This window comes from Petaurus breviceps, unplaced genomic scaffold (assembly GCF_028583685.1).
Source record: "Petaurus breviceps papuanus isolate PSGF00001 unplaced genomic scaffold, PetGlider_PUasm1.0 90644, whole genome shotgun sequence".
NCBI lineage: Eukaryota > Metazoa > Chordata > Mammalia > Diprotodontia > Petauridae > Petaurus > Petaurus breviceps.
In genome coordinates, this window is record NW_027187298.1 from 8,480,399 (window position 1) to 8,501,413 (window position 21,015).

General features: G+C 36.4%; 1 protein-coding gene across 2 annotated transcripts in view; it reads right to left on the reverse strand.

Annotated features, from left to right (window-relative positions):
- Window positions 1-21,015, reverse strand: part of MBOAT2 (membrane bound O-acyltransferase domain containing 2) — a 178,502-nt gene that overhangs the window by 27,306 nt on the left and 130,181 nt on the right. The window contains exons 1-3 of one of the 2 annotated variants that reach the window (XM_069064802.1): window positions 19,600-19,693; window positions 15,183-15,237; window positions 8,563-8,746 (exon numbers count right to left, since the gene is read on the reverse strand). In XM_069064802.1, the coding sequence (XP_068920903.1) occupies window positions 8,563-8,746; window positions 15,183-15,235 (237 nt within the window). In that variant the 5' untranslated portion in view covers window positions 15,236-15,237; window positions 19,600-19,693. Of the gene's footprint in view, window positions 1-8,562; window positions 8,747-15,182; window positions 15,238-19,599; window positions 19,694-21,015 lie in introns of those variants that run through there. The other variant, XM_069064801.1, reaches the window with a different exon arrangement.

Consider the following 21,015-nt stretch of genomic DNA (forward strand, 5'->3'; position numbering starts at 1 on the left):
AAAGATTTACTCCATGCTGCTTACTCCCTAGGAATTTCTATGCCAACATACTATACTGATCTAAATATGAAGATACCATGTCCTGTGCATATATTAAGACCATTCAAAATTTCTTGATAAATCAAACTATGGAGACTGATTTATTGATGAATCCTGATCAATGTTAAGTCAAAAATAAAAAAAGAAGATAAGTACACCAAAAAGAGTTGGAAGATGCCCAACTCAATTCAGTTTTCAACAAACATGTACAGGACATTATTTAGGTGCTGGAGATACAAAGATCAAGTGAGAAATAGTCTCTGAACTCAAGAAGCTTATAATGCTCTTGTTCCATACAAATATAGATACGTACATACATATATTGATCCTTATATGTGTATGTGTATATGTACCTATATGTGTGTGTGTGTGTGTGTGTGTGTCAAGAAATCTAAATAGGAAGCTGCTGGAATAGTCCAGGAAGAAGTGATGAAAACATAATGTAGGATGGTGGCTAAGTATAAAGAAGGGGACAGATGAGAGAACTAACAAATATCTGGAAATGGAGGAAGGAGAGGAAAGATTAAAGTCAAGGCAGAGATTTCAAATCTGGGTGATGAAGAATAATGGCACCCTTATCAAAAACAGGGAATTTTGAAAATTGATAGGTTTGGAGAGAAAACAATGAGTTCTGTTTAGGACACGCTGAATAATGGTGAAATGAAACTCAGGAGAGAAATTAAAGCTGCACATACACATATAGGTTATTTGCATAGAGATGATAACTGAACTCATAACTTGAGAAGACCACCAAGAGACAGGGTATAGAAAGATTGGAGGAGAATGAGCAATCTAGAGCCTTACTGGACGACATCCATTTTAGGAGAGTGAACATGGATAAGGAGCTAAATAAAGCTAAAAATGAGGAGTGGTTACACTGATAAGAGAACTAGGAAAAAATTGGGATTATGAAAGCACAGGAGAGAGAGTAGAATGCCAACAATGGCAGATGCAGCAGAGAGTTAAGAAGAATGAAAACTGAGAAAATGAATGACATAATCTCCCTCAACAAAGTAGTATGAGGGGGCAATTAGGCCTTTAGGCAGTAGGGGAAGGAGGAAATATTTGTATGTTTGTTCCTGCTATACCTTTGAAATAAATATTCTTTTGTAAACCTTTTATAAAAAAGTGTTCACTGGTAATCTTGGAGAAAGCAGTTTCAATTGAATGGTAAAGTCAGAAGCCAGATTAGAATGGGCTAAGAGGTGAAGGAGAATGAATATAGAGGGATTTTGTTTTGGAGTTTGATTATGAGAGGATCACCCAACAAATATTTCATAGGTCAAAGGACTGATCATACATCTGGAGCAGGAAGGAACTTTAGAGACCATTCAGTCTAACCTTGTCATTTTACAGTTGAGTAAATTGGAGCCCAGAGAGGTTAAATGTCTTGCCCAAGGTCACAAGATAATAAGAGAACAGAATTCAGTTTTGAACCCAGACCCTCTGACTTCAAATTCTGCATACTTTTTACTGTACTATATTGTACAATAACTTTATTAAACATCAACTGGGTCTTAGGCATTGTACTAGGTATCAATAATACAAAGACAAAGAAGAAGCAATCCTTGCCCTGAAGGATCCTTGGAGACAGAAGATGGAATATCATGAGTGAGGGCAGTTTGGCTAGACCAAAGAGGGTGTACAGTGGAGTAATATGTACCAATTGTGGAAAAGCAGGCTGGATCCATATTGTGAATGAATTGGTGATGTGGGAGTTGAGTAAGGCTGGGTATAAAGATCTGGGAGTCATCTACAGAGAGATGTTAGCTAACCTTCTGAGAGATGATGAAGTCATACAAGTGAGACAGTTCAATAGGAAGAGAAGGCTCAGAGAGATAGCAAAGTGACTTGATAGTTGGTGCATTGATCATATTTTTTTTAAAGGATATGGGAGACCCTAGACATATTTACAGGCAATAGGGAAGGAGCCAGTAGATATAGAGAGAGGAGAAATGATGGGAAGATGCAAGTTTCTGGAGGAGATGGAAGCAAATGAAATAGGGCACTAGGATTTCCTGCACATGATGAAATCTTCAAGATGTTCGTGTTTGCAGATGATACTATTCTAATTTTATCATTCCCCCAATGACCATGGAACCTTCTCCATGAGATCTACATCTGCAACAACGGACCAACAATCCACAGAGATAAAAACCAAACTATAACTATTCACATTTACATGTGGATTTACACTTTCTCCCCCCAAAACCTCAGTTAAATAGCTATTATAGACGAAGCATATCTTTTGCCCAGACTTTGATATGTAGTTGGATGGGTACCGTTTAGTATATCAGTATACATTTATGTCTTTAGAGAGGCATTATAAATGTAGAGCCCAGAACTGAACAGGCTGGAAGAGAAGAATCTAGAACTCATCTTCTTAACATCAGTATTCTTTTGGTAATGCTACATGACTACAAATCATGGAGCCCGACAAATGCTAAGGAATAAAAATTGTGCATGACCCAAAAGGCAAAGGACAGATGTATGGTGAGCCTTGGTTGGTTGCAGAATGTTGCTAATGATGAGTTTTTACATGCAAAAAATGATTTAAAAGGTATGATCCAGGGGAAAATGATCAAAATGGTGGCAGAACAGTCATGTTTCAAAAGTGAGGTGTTCAGAAATGGATATCTTGATTGTTACATTGATAATACCCCCAGATAAGAATTATACAGGACAGAAGGCACAAATTGTCTACACTTCACCAATGGGGGGAATACCCACGCTGAGTAGACTTCAGATTCCACGAAGCCCAAGAATCTTAAGACCGGCCTGGATATATGAAAACATTGTAATACCTCAGGTTGTTTCAAATCTTTTAAAATAAAAATATGAAAGCACCAAAGATGTCTTCTGGAATATGAACACTGTCTAAATATAAGAAATATCTGGAATTCCCTTCCCACCAGAAAAAAAATTACACAAAGTCAACCAATGTGAGATATTATCTAGTTTAAACACCACATTAATACAGATGAAGACCCCACAGAGATGAAATGATTTGTCTATCTAAGATCATTTTGGGAGCTAGTTAGTGGCAGAGCCATGTCTAAATTCCAGGGAACCTAACTCCCTCTCTGATGCTTTTTCCAATATTATCACATGCTTAACTTCAGTTATAGTAAGTAAACGCTTAGGAAAGCTGTGCTGAAGATAAGTAAATTAAGGAAAAGACCGTTCACTACATTGCTGCATACACACACAAGCTATATCCACTCAGGTAGATAGAGAGCCCGACTTGTTTTTTGTTTCTATTTAGTAAGGTTGGCCTGGGTCAATCTAATATAAGGACTGGAAAGCCTTGGAGTGAAACAATGAAGAAACAAGAAGTGGTTAGAGTGCATTGAGGGAAAAGAAGAAAAAAAATTAGTTTCTCTTATACTACAATTAAATTATGAAATTAAATAATTTGTATATTATTTCTCTGATTCCAAATGAACTTTAACACTTTCTGCAAGGAAAAAAGACAATATATGTCCACAATACTTGTCTACAATTGGATCATACATGGATCATAGGATTTAGAGCAGTAAGAAGGCAGAGAGATCACTGACTCCCTTATTTTACAGATGAAGAAACTGAGTTCAGGTGAGGTAAAGTGATTTTCCCAAAGTTAAACTGGCAGAGATGGGTTATGAGCCTAAATCTGACTCTAAATTCAGTGATCTTTCTACTAAACCAGTTATAACACTGAATTTTTCTTTTTTTTTTTTTTTTTTGGCTTTTTGAAGGGGGAAGGTAGGGCAATTGGGGTTAAGTGACTTGCCCAAGGTCACATGGCTAGTGTGTGTGTGTGTGTGTGTGTGTGTGTGTGTGTGTATGTGTGTGTGTCTTAAGTGTCTGAGGCCGGATTTGAACTCAGGCCTTCCTGACTCCAGGGCTGGTGCTGTATTCACTATGCCACCCAGCCGCCCCATTGACAAATAATCTTAAGTGTCTTGATGACAGGGTCATCATTATGCCTTCAATTATTATACTCTGTTACACAAACTAAAGAGATACTTTCAAGTGCCCTTGAGGTAAATGGAGCATACTATTACCTGCCCCATACACTGAAAAGCCTCATATCACTGAGCTTTCTGAGTCCCTGTATTGGTTTTTTTTTTTTTTTATAATTTGTCTCTCTTTCATCTATTATTTCCTGTTGCTGTCATATGGTGGTCTCTAACTAGCAGCAATATTCATCCCCCTTTCCTGTATTTTAAAACCATATCAGGCAGGGAAAAACTGAACAAATGACTTGCTGAAAGTGAGTTTAATATGTACTTGGTGAGGAACAACCTGAATAGAGTTCCTATGGGTCAAGTACGTGGATTTTAACCTCTCTTAAGGCCTTAGAACCATTTCTGTGTGAAATGGAGTGGGACTCTATGATCTCTAAGGCCCCTTTTATATTCTATGGACCATGTAGCACTTATTTTGGGTTCTTAGAGGCTTCTGGGGGGGGGGGTTTAGTCCCAATAGTTATGGGACTAATTCAGATTAGCTGAGCTTGACTAATAAGTGACATCCAGGCAGATGAGTGTGCTATGCTTTTATTAGCTATTAGTATAATTTCAGGAAGATAAATATATTCTGAATTTCTACAGTAACAATCTAAAACATTAATGGTTGTTTAAGAATCTTAAGTCATTATCTGAGAGATGACCTTTAATGGTCCTGATTTCTCAAAAAGCTTTAAGCTCACAATGAATTTTCAATGGTTAAGTACTCCAAAAAAGAGGCTTGTCTCAAGTTGTATAGTAAAACCAAATGCTTTGAATGATATCTTTTTTTTCTTCCTGATTTTATTTATAATTACTCATTAGAACTAAACTATGAGAAACTCTCCAAAAGTTTCTGAACAGCAACCCTATTCCTTAAGATACAAATAGCCAAAAGTAACTAGTACCTATAGAAAAGTGTCTTTATGTCTAAATAAAATCTGGATCCACTCATAACTTCTGTTTCTAAAATCACCATCTTTTCAGAAGCAAAGTATGCTGAGAATTTGTTTGTGTGTTTAAATATTTGTGTTTGTGTCTGATCTTCCTCCTCTAACTAGAACTCAATGTACTTGACTCCTAATCTCTGTTTCTTATGACCACTTATTTTCCCCTCATAGTATTCTTCTTTTTCCCATACTGTAATGCATATCATATGTAACTTTTATATCTAAGAGAGAAGCATGCTCAACTTAAATTAAACATGTTCCAAATTGAATTCATCATCTCCTCCCTCCCTCCCCCTGCCAAAGATTTCCTTTTACAAACTGGCTGATTTTTATCTAAATTATCAGTCAAATGGGTTTATAACCTTGGTGTAATCCTGATCTCATTTTCCCTTGTCACATATCCAATCACATGCCAAATCTTGCTATTTCTGCTTTCACAGTATCTTCCATTTAAATCCTTCTCTTCCCTCAGAAAGCTAGCTACTTCTCGCCTAGATTACACATACAGCTTCTTAATCTTTATTAGTCTCTGCCTTAAATCTCTCACTACTTCACTCCATCATATATGATGCTGTCAAAATAATCTTCCTGAAGTGTAGATCTGACCACGTAACTTACCTGAACTCCAGCGGCTTCCAACTGCCTCTAGGGTAAAATACAAACTCCTGTGTTCAGCTTTTAAAGCCCTCCAAAACTTGAATTCCACCCTCATCAGATATTACTCCCTCTCCCGGTTCTGAAATCCATCAGAGAGCCCCCCCCCCTTCTCTTTTCCTCACACATGATGACAATAATGATAACCAGCATTTCCACAGTGCTTTATATGCAAAGCACTTTAAAAGGATTAGTCCATTTATTCTCAGCACTAGCACGGGGGGCCAGGATTCCTGATTCCAAGTCTAGCCATCCCCTACATTCCCCAACTGCTCCACTTCCCATCTCGGCCTGTATAAGGGCAGTATCCCCAGAATGCACTTTCTTCTTACCTCCTTCCTCTGGGTCCTTTTCTCTTCCTTTAAGACACAACTCAAATACCTTCTTCTGCATGAAGCCTTTCCTGATTCCTTCCTCCAGCTGCTAATGCCCTCCCTTTCAAACTACTTTATATTTAACTACGCTGTATATATTTGCATTTATTTTCTTTATATGAAATAGTCTCATAGTAACAGAGTATCTATTTGGAGTTGGAAGGGACCTCAGAAATCATCTAGTCCAATTCCCTCATTTTTGAGAAAACAGAGACCCAGAAAGAAGTAGCATACCTTGAAGTCATAAAGGTAGTATTAGTTGTGGGATTTGAACCCAGATCCCGTGACACTAGAGCCCACGCTTTTCCCCACTGTCACAAGGTATATAATTCAAGGAAAGTGCTATGTAAAATCTCAGCTTTCAAACAGCTCTGCAGTATCACTGACAGCATCTCTCCCTCCACTGAAGGGAATTTTAAATGGCTATGCTAGTGGAACAAAAGCTGTGCAAAGTTCTATACCTGCTTTGGTTCAATTATGGTTCCAGCAAAAGTACAGAGTCTGCTTTTCAAGGATAAAGCCTAGCTAAATGTGGAGCCTCATCACCTGTGAAGGTAATTTGGCAATGAAGTCCTTATTTATATCAACCTATAAAGAAAAGAAAAATGCAAAATGCCCTTTGTCTTGCAGAACACCCACTGTTCCAATCTTGTAACAGCATCAGTAGAGTGGCAGGAAGGGGTGGGAATAGAGTCCACTAAGAATCACCTTGTTTTTAAACATCCATGAATAATGTAGTTGCTGACATTTTGTTATGTAAGCTCATCTTCCAATGACCAATGAGTAAATATACTATCAGAAAAACTTAATTGTTATCAACCCTAAAAATGCCAAGTATAAAAAAACCCAGAAAACAGAAGGAAGTTTTACATTGGTTTTTGTTTGTTTTTGTTTTTTTTCTTTTTGGAAGGCAATTGGGTTTAAGTGACTTGCCCAAAGTCACATGGCTAGTAAGTGTGTTAAGTGTCTGAGACTGGATTTGAACTCAGATCCTCCTGACTCTAGGGCCGGTGCTCTACCTGGCTGCCCCAAGTTTTACATTATTAATAAGCGGAAGGATGGCTCACAATATCTTCCTGCAAAGGCAAACTGAAGAACTGGTAGAAAAGACTTTATTTACCATTTGTCCACAAGTGTGGGCAACATTATCTCATGGGATAGTCGGTCATCTCCCATGGCAATGCTTACAGACACCTAAAACCTTATGAAGAGAATGAAAAGGTAGAGGAATTTTGTGAGGCATCCAATAGGACCCTCCCAATTAACCAATATATACTTTGCAATGTCTTTAAAGTATCACACAATTAGCAGCTATTATTAATTTTTATTATTTTCAGATGCCACTTTCCACATGATCTCGGTTTTAACTCCTTGGTTACTTCTACTTACTTTCTTGCAGTTTCATGTAGGTGGCCAGGGAAAGGAATCAATAATCATCATCTATTTCTATAAATTGCCACATAGTTTACAAACCATTCACATAAACAATTACAATTTCTCCTGCCAACAACTCTATAAGTTAGGTATGAAATCTATATTATAGCTGGAGAAGCTGAAGGCAAGAGAAGTTAAATTACTACCCAAGTTCACACATCTACTAAATGGTGGAGGTAGTGTTCAAACTGAAATCTTCTTACTGTAAGGTTTTATCCATTTATACCCTTGAGCCTCCTGAACTCCAAGACGAGGGCAATGAAGAAAAAGTTTCTTCTGAAGCACCACCTAATAATGTTATTTACAGGTACAGCCATGAAGTAACAAATTGCTTTTCTTCTAGGAGATGCAGATAATTTAGGACGCTTGTTGAGTCAGATTATTACCGAGGAACTTTTCATCTTGAGTACAGACTATGTCTGAACACACATTATTGATATTTAATATACTAGGGTCCTTCAAGGATTAGTAATACCCATTCTGTGGATATGTTACATAATTTTCAAGGCCAAAGAAGACAGCAGTATTACAAATAAAGGATATTTTTCTTGGTATCTAAATGTCCCATTAAGTCTGTTATAGAATTACCTGTTAAAATATAACAAAAAGCATGCACGAATAATTAAGATATTTATTAATAAGCATTTCTTACTACCTTTCCAATGAACATCTTTTGAATATATTTTCCCTTAAGTTAATGCTTCATTTTATTTGCTATAATATATGGAAGGTACCTTTCACTACTTGGGTGACTTAGGGCAAATCACTTAAGCTTTGAAGGTCTATTTTCTCATCTATAAAGAAAGCAGGTTATACAAGATGACCTCAAAGGCCCCTTCCAACTCTAAATCCATAAACCCATCAGCATCAACTATGTCATCTGAGGTAGAAGTTAACACGGTTTCTACGGGAAGCAATCTTGTCTTTGTTCATGAAACCAAAAACAGGTATAGGCATTTATCTATTTATATACACTAAAATATTTTAAAGAACAATTTTGTTTAGATAAAACAAATCACAAATATACTTGAAAATATTTATGTCTATAAATAAATAATTCAAAGTAAACTTTTCATGCAATATTCTGGTACATAATAACCCCATAAAATTTAGAGATCTTACATTTGGAGATGGCTCCGTTCTTTCATATTGTATTTCTTCTTTTCCATTTGCTTCAGACTGTGTCAGTTGGTATGATCTGCCTTCAATGAAAGTAATATAGTCTTTGTAAGAGCATAATGGGCCTGCCAGGATACCCATGAAATTACAGTTGTAACTTAAATACTCCAGTAGACTTGGCATGCGTCTGGAATTCAAAGACAAGCACCTTGTAAGATGTAGCATAATATTTTAAGAGGTTTACTACAGGACTAGCCATCTTCCTACTGCTGTTTTTTCTCTATTTCCAAAATAAATGAGGTTTTTTTTTTGCTTGAATTCCTATAAGAATGTGAAACAACTGAGCACATCAAAGTCAGATGATGAGTTTTTTGATCATAAATCACTGCAGAAGTATTCATTCTTAAATGTCCCACTAAGTAACATAACTTAAAATAGACTGTGTATAATGATGTGGGAATTTATGTAAATTATTAGCAGATAGAGAATTTTATTCTGTTGTCTGCTCATTATTCTATGCGAACACTGTGAGTCCAAACATGCTGCTATGCTCAATATGGAAAAAAGTTAATAATTTTGATAAATCTTAAGTTGCAAATAAACGAAGAGAATTTATGTTTTTGTCTTGTAATCTAGTTCTATGTTTAGGGGCTATGGACTTCTGAAAAATGAAAAACTGTTAATGATAAAAAGGGAAATCTTGTAATGCTTCAATATTTCAACAACCTATTATTACACTGGAATGAATATTCTCTCTACTCATGCAGACTACAACCTCTCTATGACTTAGAAGGTCTTTAAAAGTTACTATGGTTGAAAATCTCATCACCTGGCAGCAAATATGGATATGTAACTCTCCAAATTTTGCTAGGCTGATCCTTGGCTAACATAAATACATTCTATCATAGGGTCTCTCCTTAAAGCCCTTGAAGTGTGGAAAAGCTTGTCAGAACTTGCACATGGAATTTCAGGGTCATCTCCATGCCATAAGGAGGCAACAAAGTAGGGTTGGAGTGGAGGATCTTAGAACATGTAATTCCTTAATCTGAAATTTCTTTCTCCCTAAAAAAAATAGCAAGGAAGGCCTATAAGAAGTAGGCATTTAATTTCTAGTAAATGGGACTAAAACATTTTCTATGTCACATAAATATGCTATCAAACACAACTGTTTAGCAATATGGGAAAACTGGCATTTTCTTTCTCATCTAAAATTATTTTTCCACCTCCCCTGAGGTTTAAAGAAAATCACGAAAAATTATTTTTAATAACTTTTTAAAAAGATGAACTGGATTCAAATAGCTTTCCTTTAGGTTTCAACACCATGGAAATAAGAACAATGCTTTAAGATTTATGAACTTACAGTTTGACTACTGCTTGAAATTTTGAAAGTGTATTCTCCTTCCCTCCCTTTTGTCATCCTCCCCACTGCTCTGTCACCCTCCTCTGTCACCCTCCTCCACTGTCAAATATCAGAAAGTTTGTGATGATCAAGGAAAAAATGATACAAGGGAGCTACAATAAGCCTGTTAAAACTATTTGAATCTGAATCACAGAACTTTTTGTACTCAGGAAGCTAAGCTCCACTTTTATCATCAGTCACTTCAATAGCAAAAACAAAACAGCATTACTAGCTTTTACCATGGTCAAATTGGGTGTAACAATCTGTAGGGACATAAGATTAGATTTCTAAAACTTCAACAAAAGTGAAATTTGCTAAAATAATTTTTGGCTCAACATTTGTAATCATTTAAGTACCTGGGCTTTTTTTTTTTTTTTTAGTAATTTGACATTTGCTATGGAGTTATACTTCTATATTACAATAATGAGGAAAGCTAGGTGGCACAGTATATAGAGTACTGGGCTTGGAATCAGGAAGACAAGCTCAAATCTGGCCTCAACCACTTACTAGCTGTGTGACCCTGGGTAAGTCACTTGACCTTGTTTGCCTCAGTTTTCTCATTTGTAAAATGAGCTGGAGAAGGAAATGGCAAAACACTCCAGTATCTTTGTAAAGAAAACCCTAAATAGGGTCATGAAGAGTCAGACATGACTGAAAAATGATTCAACAACAGTACTATGACGATGATAACTAAAATTCATATAGAACTTTACAATCCGCAAAGTACTTTACATATATGATCTCATTTTGATGCTTATAATAACCCTATTTCCCCTTTTATAGACAAGGAAATGGAACCAGGGACATCAATGGCAGAAAGTGAGCCTAGATATCTCTTAACTTTAAGTTCATCACATTTTATACTACATAATTTTGCCTCTCTGAGTCTACTATGATGTTATCTCATTTTTATAATTTAATAGATCAAATAAAATAAAAATTTCCATAATTTTATGGAAATAAAATTTGGGTATTCTGTAATGTATATTCTAACCTATTTTTCTAACAGCCTTATATTAGCTCTAGTTTTACATATAGCAAGACATTTCTTAATGAAAGTATTTTTGTGTTACAAAAGATAATTAGAAATTTTAACATTTTAATACATTAAAACTGATAGCTGCCATGGGATTAAGTCATCCCTTGTATAAAAATGAGGTACATGCACTATTAACAGTTAGCATAGTATAATATTAAAGCAATGATCTAGACATAGTAATGACTCAAAAGTTCATTTACCAGGCCCAAAAAAATCTAGTCTATTGTTTCAGAAGTCATCTTCAAATATGCCATTAGCCAAATCAATAAACAAAGTCATCTCTTTGTGAAAATGAGAGTTGTTCAAAATTTTGGAAATTTTCTGATTCTATTAACATAGTATTAATAAAGAATGCCACAGACATTCACTTCATTGTTCATATTAAACTTTGGGTCATGTTAATAGATATGAGATTCAGCTTATGTATTTCTTCTTACCCCTCTCTCCCCTTATCCCTAGTCATCACTGTCATGAGTACTTTAATATTCATACTGCAAAATCTTCTAACAAGTTGACCTCATAATTTCTCTACTACCTCTACAAAAATAATTTCTCTACTTCCTCTACAAAAACAATCTTCTTTTTATCCATCCTACTTCCACCAAATATGAACACTGTCATATATTAGACTTCTTTCAGAAATAGGCCATCTCTAAGATCTGGAGCCACAATCTAAGATATAAATATACCATCTTTAAGATCTTGAAATTTCCTTCAGACCACAATCTCCTCTCTCTCCCTCCATCTCTCTCTCTCTCTCTCTCTCTCTCTCTCTCTCTCTCTCTCTCTCTGTCTCTCTCTCTCTCTCTCTCTCTCTCTGTTTACTCCTTTTTTCTTATCATAACCTACATAGGGGATATGTCCAGGACCTGAAATTATATTCCTCTTGGAAACATTTAGGCTAGAAAACCATCTCTGCCAATGCAGGTGGGCATAATCTCCACAACTTACAGTCTTTGAGAACTACCCAGAGCACAATGACATGCCCAGGGTCACAATCAGTATGTGTCAAAGGTGAGATCTGAACCCAGGTCTTTCTGGCTCCCAGGCCGGCACTCTATACACTCTCAGGACCTGCACATGAACCTTTAATCCAGGCTGTGTCCTAAGCTCTGGATTCATTTGCCTCCATACACAGAGGTGGTTCCCTGTTTACTAGTCACTATCCTATAACCCCTGATCTCATGATTTTCCATCTCTCTCAGCCCATGAATCCTCATGTCTCTGGGCAGTTTCTACCATCCAATTCTCCGATTCTGCTCCAGAATTAGTAAGTTTGCTGAAGAATATAATGAAACGGAACTGATTTTATTCTCTACAAATTTATGGATACAAATAACAACAATAACAATGGTCATTTACATAATACTTTGAAGTTTGTGTATATTCATACACTGTTTCACCTAAAACAGCGCTACGGGGTAGATGGTGCATCTATTGTTATCCCAAGATTTCTGATGAAGAAGATGAAGAGTCAGAAATATTGAGTAACTTGTATAAGGCTAGTAATGGCTGCAGGCAGGAAATGAACTCAGATTCTCCTTATTCCAGCTCTAGCAATGTATCCACTATTCCACACTCCCTACCTAACCCTGGCTGGACTCCTGTTGCTGCTTAACATTTCTCTTCCACCCTTCTCTGCTTCCTATTTCACTGCTCACAGTGACTGCTTCAGACTGTTCTTTCATCTTCTAGGCTCCAATTCCTAAATCCCATAGTTTCAGCAGGATGTCATAGCCTTCAACTCCACTGAGATGATTAAGGCCATGTGACAAGCTCCCTCGGTCCTGCCTCTGTTCCTCAAACTTATTGGCTTCATCAAATACTTTTTCTCCTTGCTTCTAGGCACAAGAGGAAGAAAAAGTCTTAATCTGGCTAATGGCCTCTACTTGTTCTCTTTATTAGCTTCCTTCCTATGTCCTCCAGGAATCTGAACAGGCAATCACTCCTCCTCATCTGTCTACAAAGATTCTCGGGGTTTTTTCAGTCTTAAAGAAGTCTTTTCTTAACCCTTAATATCAAGGGCACCACCATCCTCCCAGTCATTCAAGCTCACAATCTAGTTGTCACCCTCAATTCTGAATTTTCTCACACTGCTCTCCCCTCTTCCTCCCATATCCAGTTAGTTGCCAAGACTCGTCAAGATTCTACTTTCCCAATTCTCTTCTATACCACAACAGCCCCAGTGCAGGCCCTCATCACCTCACACCTGGACTACTGATTGGTCCCTCCCCACTCTAGCCCATCTTTCACTTAGCTGTTAAAGTGATCTTCCTCAAGTATACATTTGACCAATTCACCCCTCTTCCCATTGAAGAAACTCCAATGGCTCCCCACTACTTTCAAGATCAAATACAAACCTCTGCTTGGTTTTTAGACTTAACTTGCTCCCCCACAGTGTACAAAGCCCCTCCCCATACCTCTTTTGTCTTCTTACAACTTACTCCCCCCAGTACTCTGATCCAATGACATGGGAGGGAGAGTCTTTGCTGTTCCTTGAACAAGCCACTCCACCTCTTGGCTCCAGGCATTTTCACCAGCTGTCCTCCATTCCTGGAATGCTCTCTCTGTCCATCTCCATCTCCTGGTTTCCCTGACTTACTTCAGATCTTTGATAAAATTCTACTTTATATAAGAAGCCTCCCCTGATTCCTCTTAATACCAGTAGTGCCTTCCTTCTGAGATGATCTCCAATTTATCCTATACATGTCTTGTTTTTACATAGCAATTTGTGTTATGTCTTCTCCACTGGACTGTGGGCTCCTTGTGAGAAGGAACTATTTTTTGCCTTCTTGTATCCTGGGCACTTAGCACAGTGCCCAGCACATAGTAGGTTGCTTAATAAATGCTGGACTTGCAATACAATCTGTCTACAATTCCTTCTCTCCTCACTTCAATGTGAAACATCTTGATGAGGGGCTACACAAATTGCCTTCACTTCCTCACAATCCACTCCATCCTCAAAACTTTGAAATTTGGCACTGACTCCCACCACTCTATTGAAACCATTCTTTCAACGATCACTGATGAATTAACAGCAAACTCTAATTTTTTTTTTGGCATTCTTCCTGTTTTATCTATCTGTAACAGACACTGCCGATCACTTCCTTAATAGTTAAGTCACCCCTGTATAGTATGTTAAGATTTAAAAATCATTTCCCACAAAACAGACCTGGTGAGATAGGTAATTCATTTTTACTCCATTTTATAGATCAAAAAAATGAGGCTCAGAAAGGTAAGTGATTGATTGGCCTGTTATTCACAGTACTAGAAAAGGATCTGAATCCAGGTCTTCTGAATCCAAGCCTCATTGGATGTTTTCTACTATACCATGTTTCTTCCCTTACAGGGCACTGTCTATCACTCCTCAGTCTTATGGACACCTCATTCCTTTTATTCTCCTCCTGCTACTTTTCTTTCCCCTCTGCTAGTTTGTGATTTTTCTTTCTAACACAAGCCCTGTCCTTGTTTCTCTTCTCTATATATACTATCTCCCTAACATTCTCTTTTACTCTGAGAGCTTCAACCCCTAGATAGATGATTATTCAATCATTCTCTCTAGTCTTCACTTCCCTTCTGATCTTGATGCCCAAATCTCCAGTGGTCTGTAGGACAGCGGCACTGGCATACTCCATTTGCATCTTTCTTTCTAAATTTGATCCTCCTATGATTTCTCTACTTATCCATGAAGCCATCTATTTTCCATATCTGAAATATGCAGGGGTTTTTCATGCTTTGTTCTCCCTCACCTTCAGCAGTATTTGTGGATTTCTCTTCCCCAAGATCTCATCTATCCCATTCTCTCTATTCTCACTAGTATCACTATCATACAAGCCCTCATTAGCAACTGCCTGGACTACTATAATAGCCTCCTCAAAAAGTTTTTCCACCTCTAGTCTCTCTTTAGATCCAAGTGATCTTTTACACTACTAGAATAATCTTTCTTTCACATAGATCTGTCTGTCACACTCCTGAGATAAGAAAGCTCCAGAAGATTGAAGGGGATGAATTTTTTATTTCTTAGTTGTCACATATAACATTCTTTTTCCTCTCCCACAATACATAATGAACATACCAAGAAAGAGATTAAATTTACCAATACGTTGTAAAAATATTATTAGCTTTGAAAGACTACTGAACACAGAAGACCAAGGGACTAAGAATTAGGTACTATAAAAAACATACCTTACAGCCAAACCTTTCTGCGATGGAGTTAGCTCTTCTTCTTTTCGAAACATACCTATAAAACAAAAATAAGCTACTTCATAAGTGATAATTTTAAGGACAGACAGCATCTTATCATAAAACCGGAAAGGGGCTTTATAGATATGGTCTATGTCATTTTATGAAAAAAGTAGATTGTTGCATCCATCAGTCAGTTGTCTGAGATGGTGAAAATGTAGAATATAACAGGATCACAAATCTTTAACTAGAATGGGTCTAAGATGCCATTTAGTCCAAATCTTTCACTTTACAGAAGAGTTGGACATGACTGAAATGACTGAACAAAAAGAACAAAGGCAAGACACAACTTCACTGTATGTCTGGTGACTCTCAAATACCGGTTAGTTATTGCTTTTCTGTATTGTTAAGAGGGATTTTCAATTCAGGGACTTTAAATCAATAAGAATATTTCTGAACCCCCCAAAAACCACGACTTAATCATTCTTTTATAAGGCACTAGGTATAACAGCATAATTTCCTTCGAAAGTTTTGTTTCTCAGTCCTGAACACTGAAGATGATAAAGATCATATCATGGCATCATGATAAGCTATCTTTCCAATCCAGGAAGCATTTATTCAGCACCTACAATGTGCACTAGGGATACAAAAACAAAACAAAGGACAGTTCCTATCCTCAAGAAGTATATATTCTACTGCACATCTTTAAGTTTCAAAATCTAACAGTGTTATCAGCTGGAAAAATGTTATTCTTAATAGCTTTACTGATGTGCACTGTGTTGGAACATAGATAGCAGTCTCCTTGATTAGCCAGCTAATTCCTTGTCTACTTAACAGCTCTCTCCACTCTATTTGCTAAATAATTGCATTAGTAAGTAGGTTATTAAGTACCACCAAAATGGATAGCTGAAGTTTCAGGTTATCAATACTACTAAAAGTACTCTGGAAGAAAATATTTAAACATAATCACACACAAAAACATAGGAAGCTACATTTTTAAGGAAATGCATGCTAGTAATTATAAGCACTCAGCAATCTGCTAGTGGAATAACCTATTGCTTTAAGAGAACTTTAAAAAATATAATTGAAGTAGTACATTTTTATCAGGTTCTAAACAATGTAATCCAATACCCAAATCCACCACCCCCTTTCAAAAATATCCTTCTGGTATCACCACCACCATCAAGAGAATTATAAATCTGTAAGAGGCCTATTATTGCCTGTTGTTTTGGGGTCATGAGCAAATATCAAGATTTTTACTAAAATTTAAAATCCTGGCACTGACAATTACTAACTCAATGACCTTAGGCAAATCTCTTAAAAAAATAGCTCACATTTATATTGTGCTTTTAGATTTGCAAAATGCTTTACATATATTCTCTAATACGATCCTCACAACTACCATAAAACAAGGTGCTATTGCTCTCTTTTTTAATAGATGAAAAAACAGGCTCAGAGGGACTGTGACTTGTCCAAGGTCGTAATCCTAATAATTCGTGCTATAAACATATAATAATCTTACATCTCCAATTGCCTTTTAGACATCTCGAGCTGGATATCCAGTAGATATCTTAAATTTAGTATGTCCAAAGGGGGAGCTCATGATGTAAGTTTCCCCCTAAACTCTCCCTTCCTCCTACCTTCATTATTTCCGTAAAGGACAACATCATCCTTTCAGTCCCTCAGGCTTGCAACCTAGGAGTCATCCTGGTTTTCTCATTATCTCTCAACTACCATATCCACCTCTGTGCATATGACCATGCTTTCCCATTCCTGGAGTGCACCCTTTTCTCATTAAAATCTTTATCTTTCTGCAAGGCTTTGTGTAGGTACTACTACCCCTGTAAATCTTCTTGAGCCCTTGGGTTGTTAATGCTGTTTCCTTATTCAGAGTACCTTAAACTTACTTATCTGTACACAGGTTGAATCCCCATTTCCAGCAGAATGTAATCTTCCTGATGGCAGGATTTTTTTTACTTCTATTCTTGAAAACCAAGTACTCAGCAAGTGCTTTATACACAGTAGTTTAATATTTATTGAATTGAAGTACTAGATCAATAAACACTGATTAAACACACTTCTGAGTGGCAGAGCAGCAGTTGTATATAACTCTCTCTCATATATACATATATATATTTAAAACTGTCCTAAGAAAATCAAAATCATTCAGTATATAATGGGTATAACATGATGTGGTGCTAGCTAAAAAGATTTTCCACACATACAAACCAGTACTCTCAAAGTGAGGGAATTAAAAAGAAAGGCAGGATGAGTAAACACCTGATTATTTGAGTCCACCTCTGCCACAATAAAGGACCCACAGAGAAGGGAGAAAGGAAATTTAAACTCAAATAGCACCCACTATGTGCCAGGCACTGTCATAAGCACTTTATAAATATTATCTCAAATTTACTGCGGTCCTTTTCCTGGTGTATACCTTTGTCTACTTACATTGACAATAACCTTCCTGTTAAAATGGAATGCCTGTCCACTTTCTCTTATGCCTACCACTGATGAGTTGGGTAAGGTGAAAGATAAATGCCTCTGAAGAAACAACTGTGGAAAGTCAGGAAATGGGCTGTTCCATCTCCAAATCCCAAAGCTGCCATTACAAAAATCTCTCTACAATCTCCTTTAGGACACAAAGAAGGGCCCAGGAACATGGTGAGGTAGAAACAACACAGGGACTGAGTCACAAAAAAGAATTTCAGTTTTGGTTTTGATGATTATTAGCTATATAACAGAAATCACTTAACTGCTTCTGAGCCTTGATTTCCTCAGTACTCAGTACTGGAATGATAACAATACACAGACCATCTTCTGATGAAAATATTTTGTAAGTCAAATGTTATGTCAATATGAGTCATTATTATTACTGCTCCTCACGATTATTCCTCTGATAATGTGAGCCTAGATCATCAGGACAGTGGAACGTGAGCCATGGCGTAGCAGGCACTCCAGACTGAGAAAACTTAAAATACTGGCCCAGCAACATGCTATTTGTGTACTCTGTAAAGCCTGCTGGTATGCAGTGGCTCTTAATTAGACAGATGATCACAAGCTGATGGATTTTTGGCAATGACAACTTAAGAAACTGAGATAAACAGGAGATAATCCTGTCTGAATCCTTTCTTCTATTGTTATCATGCTGGGAGAAGAGGGAAAAGGTAGACAGACAGTGCTAAGATTCAGTCTTGAGACTATCCAGAAAGTTTAGTTCACTGTTAGTACTTTTAAAGGACAATCTTTGCCCAATGAATAATAGTATTATAATAATGGAAAAACTGAACTGCTGTCATAGATACTAATTTTCCCTATAAATGAAATCAAAGAATATGATTATGAAGTTGCTTCTATGTAGAAAAAACAGTTTCTATGTTCTCTTTTAAGAGGTCAATAAAAGTATTGATAGAGTTAGTGTTAACTTGCATCCCAAAGTAACAAGGCATATTTCCCTGGACACTTCATCTCATCCTATAATGCTCAGGAGGAAGATAAGCTAATAGAATACCATGAAGACAACTGTAGTTTATGGGCCAACTTCCATAGTAGAATATGTAATAAATAATTTGTAAGAAGAAAATGGCAATATCTTTCAAAATAAGTCGTATATACTTTGATATTTATTGCATCTATAAGTAAACAGATAACTATTAAGGTGAAAATTATATTTTGGTATGATTTGAGATGATAAAATGAAATACTCAAAAGTCTCAATAATACCTAATATATATTCTTTTCAAGAAGGGGGATGGAGAGCACTAGAGTAAAACAAAGTAATTATCATAACAAAAAATGAAATTTACTATACCTTGATAGATACAGAATAAATAGAAAAAGAAGTCATCTCAAAATTACATTTCCATGTTCAGTTAAGAATATCAACTGGTTAAAGGTCAAAATTAATGCCAATATAGCAGAAATGACAAAGATGAGAATCAGAAAGTAATTTAAGTAGCTCAAACATGAACACTTTTTTAAAAAGCTATAAACTTCTCTATTAAGTCCACAATATCACAAAAAGACTGGCAGAATCCTGCTAAATCATAGAACAAAGATAAGTTGGGGTAGGTAGAAAGTAAAATATGAAACTACCAATGTGGGGTGATTCGAGGGACTTATATGAGGCAAGAAACAGGGCCAGAATCCAGGCAACCTGTACCTGAAATAGGATCCAGGTATCCCATGCTCAATCCAGCATTTAGGCAGCCTGAGTCAGAATCACAATATACAAAGCTAAACAGTTTCTACAAAAAGTAGGGCCTAGTCTTAATCACTGAACTCAGGATTAAATAGGGCCTACCCACACCATCCAGAAGTATAGGAGTGTATTTTGACCCTAGCACAAGCCCGCAATCCAGAGAGTGAGGTTGGAGAAATGAATAAACAGGAGAAAACGTCAAATACAATGTAGAAATACCTTGGACTGAGAGAAGCTCAAGGGGGTAAACCCAGAAGAAGAGAAAAATTCCACAAGTCCAAGTAGAACCTCAGAGAAAAAGAATGTCCTGGCCACAAGGACTACAAGAGTACCTGGAAGAAATGAAAGAAGAGATACAAAATGGAACATATAGGGAGGAAAAAATGGCAGGGAGAATTAATACCTTAGAACAAATGGTGGTAAACTGGACTCAAGAATTCAACTTTCTGACTCCAAGAGACAATAAGAAATATTAAAATAATCAAAAGATTGAAAAAAAGAATAAAATGTATGATCTATATTATCAAAATAACTGACCTGGAATTTAGGTCAAGAAGAAAGAATCTAAGAAGCAGTGGAGTACCTTAGGACCAGAAAAATAAAGCATGAAGATAATATTTCAAGAAGTCATAAATGTAAACTGCCCAGATAACTTAGAACCAAGGGGCAGACTGAAAATAATCTACCTATCATCTCCTGAAACAAACCCCAAAGTGAAAACCTCTAGTTGTGCCATAGCCAAAATCCAGAGACCCCAAATTAAAGAAAAAATACTGCAAGCAGCCAAAAAGAAAGTATTCAAATACCAAGAAACCATAATTAGGATCACACAAGACTTCCCAACTAACACAATAAAGGAATAAAGAAGTAGGAATATGGTGCTCCAAAAGGCATAAAGATAAAACTAATCTCTATCAATATTGGCAATACTTAGTAGATAGAGAAAATCAATTTAAAATACCTATAGAATGTAAAAAATCCTATAGAAATAGACTACAGAATACAAATACCAAATACTTCATTGAAAACATGGGGAGACCTAAATAATTTGAGAAATATTAGTTGTTTGGGTAGGTTGAGCCAATATAACAAAAATGACAACAATGCACAAATTAATTTTATTTATTTATGCCATATCAATGAAAACACAAAATGATTATCATGTAGAATTAGAAAAAGTAATAACAACATTCATGTTGGGGAACAAAAAGTCAAGAATTACAAAGAAAATTTTTTAAAAGTGGGAAAGAAGGTAGCCCAGCCATACCAGATCTCAAACTATATTACAAAGCAGAGATCCTCAAAATGATTTGGGACTGATTAAAAAACAAAAATAATCTAATGTATGATAAACCTAAAGACTCCAGCTACTGGAGTAAGGAATCACTACTTGATTTTTTAAAAAACCTGCTAAGAAAAATGGACAGTAGTCTAGCAGAAATTAGGCAGAAGCCAACATCTCACATCATATTCAAAGATAAGTTCCAAACAGACAAATGATTTAGATGTAAAAGGTGACATCATAGGCAAATTAGAGGAGAAGGAAGAAATTAGCTTTCAGATGTAGGGATATAGGAAGAGCTCAAGACCAAGTGGAACAGAGAGAACTGTGGAAGATAAAATGGACAATTTTAA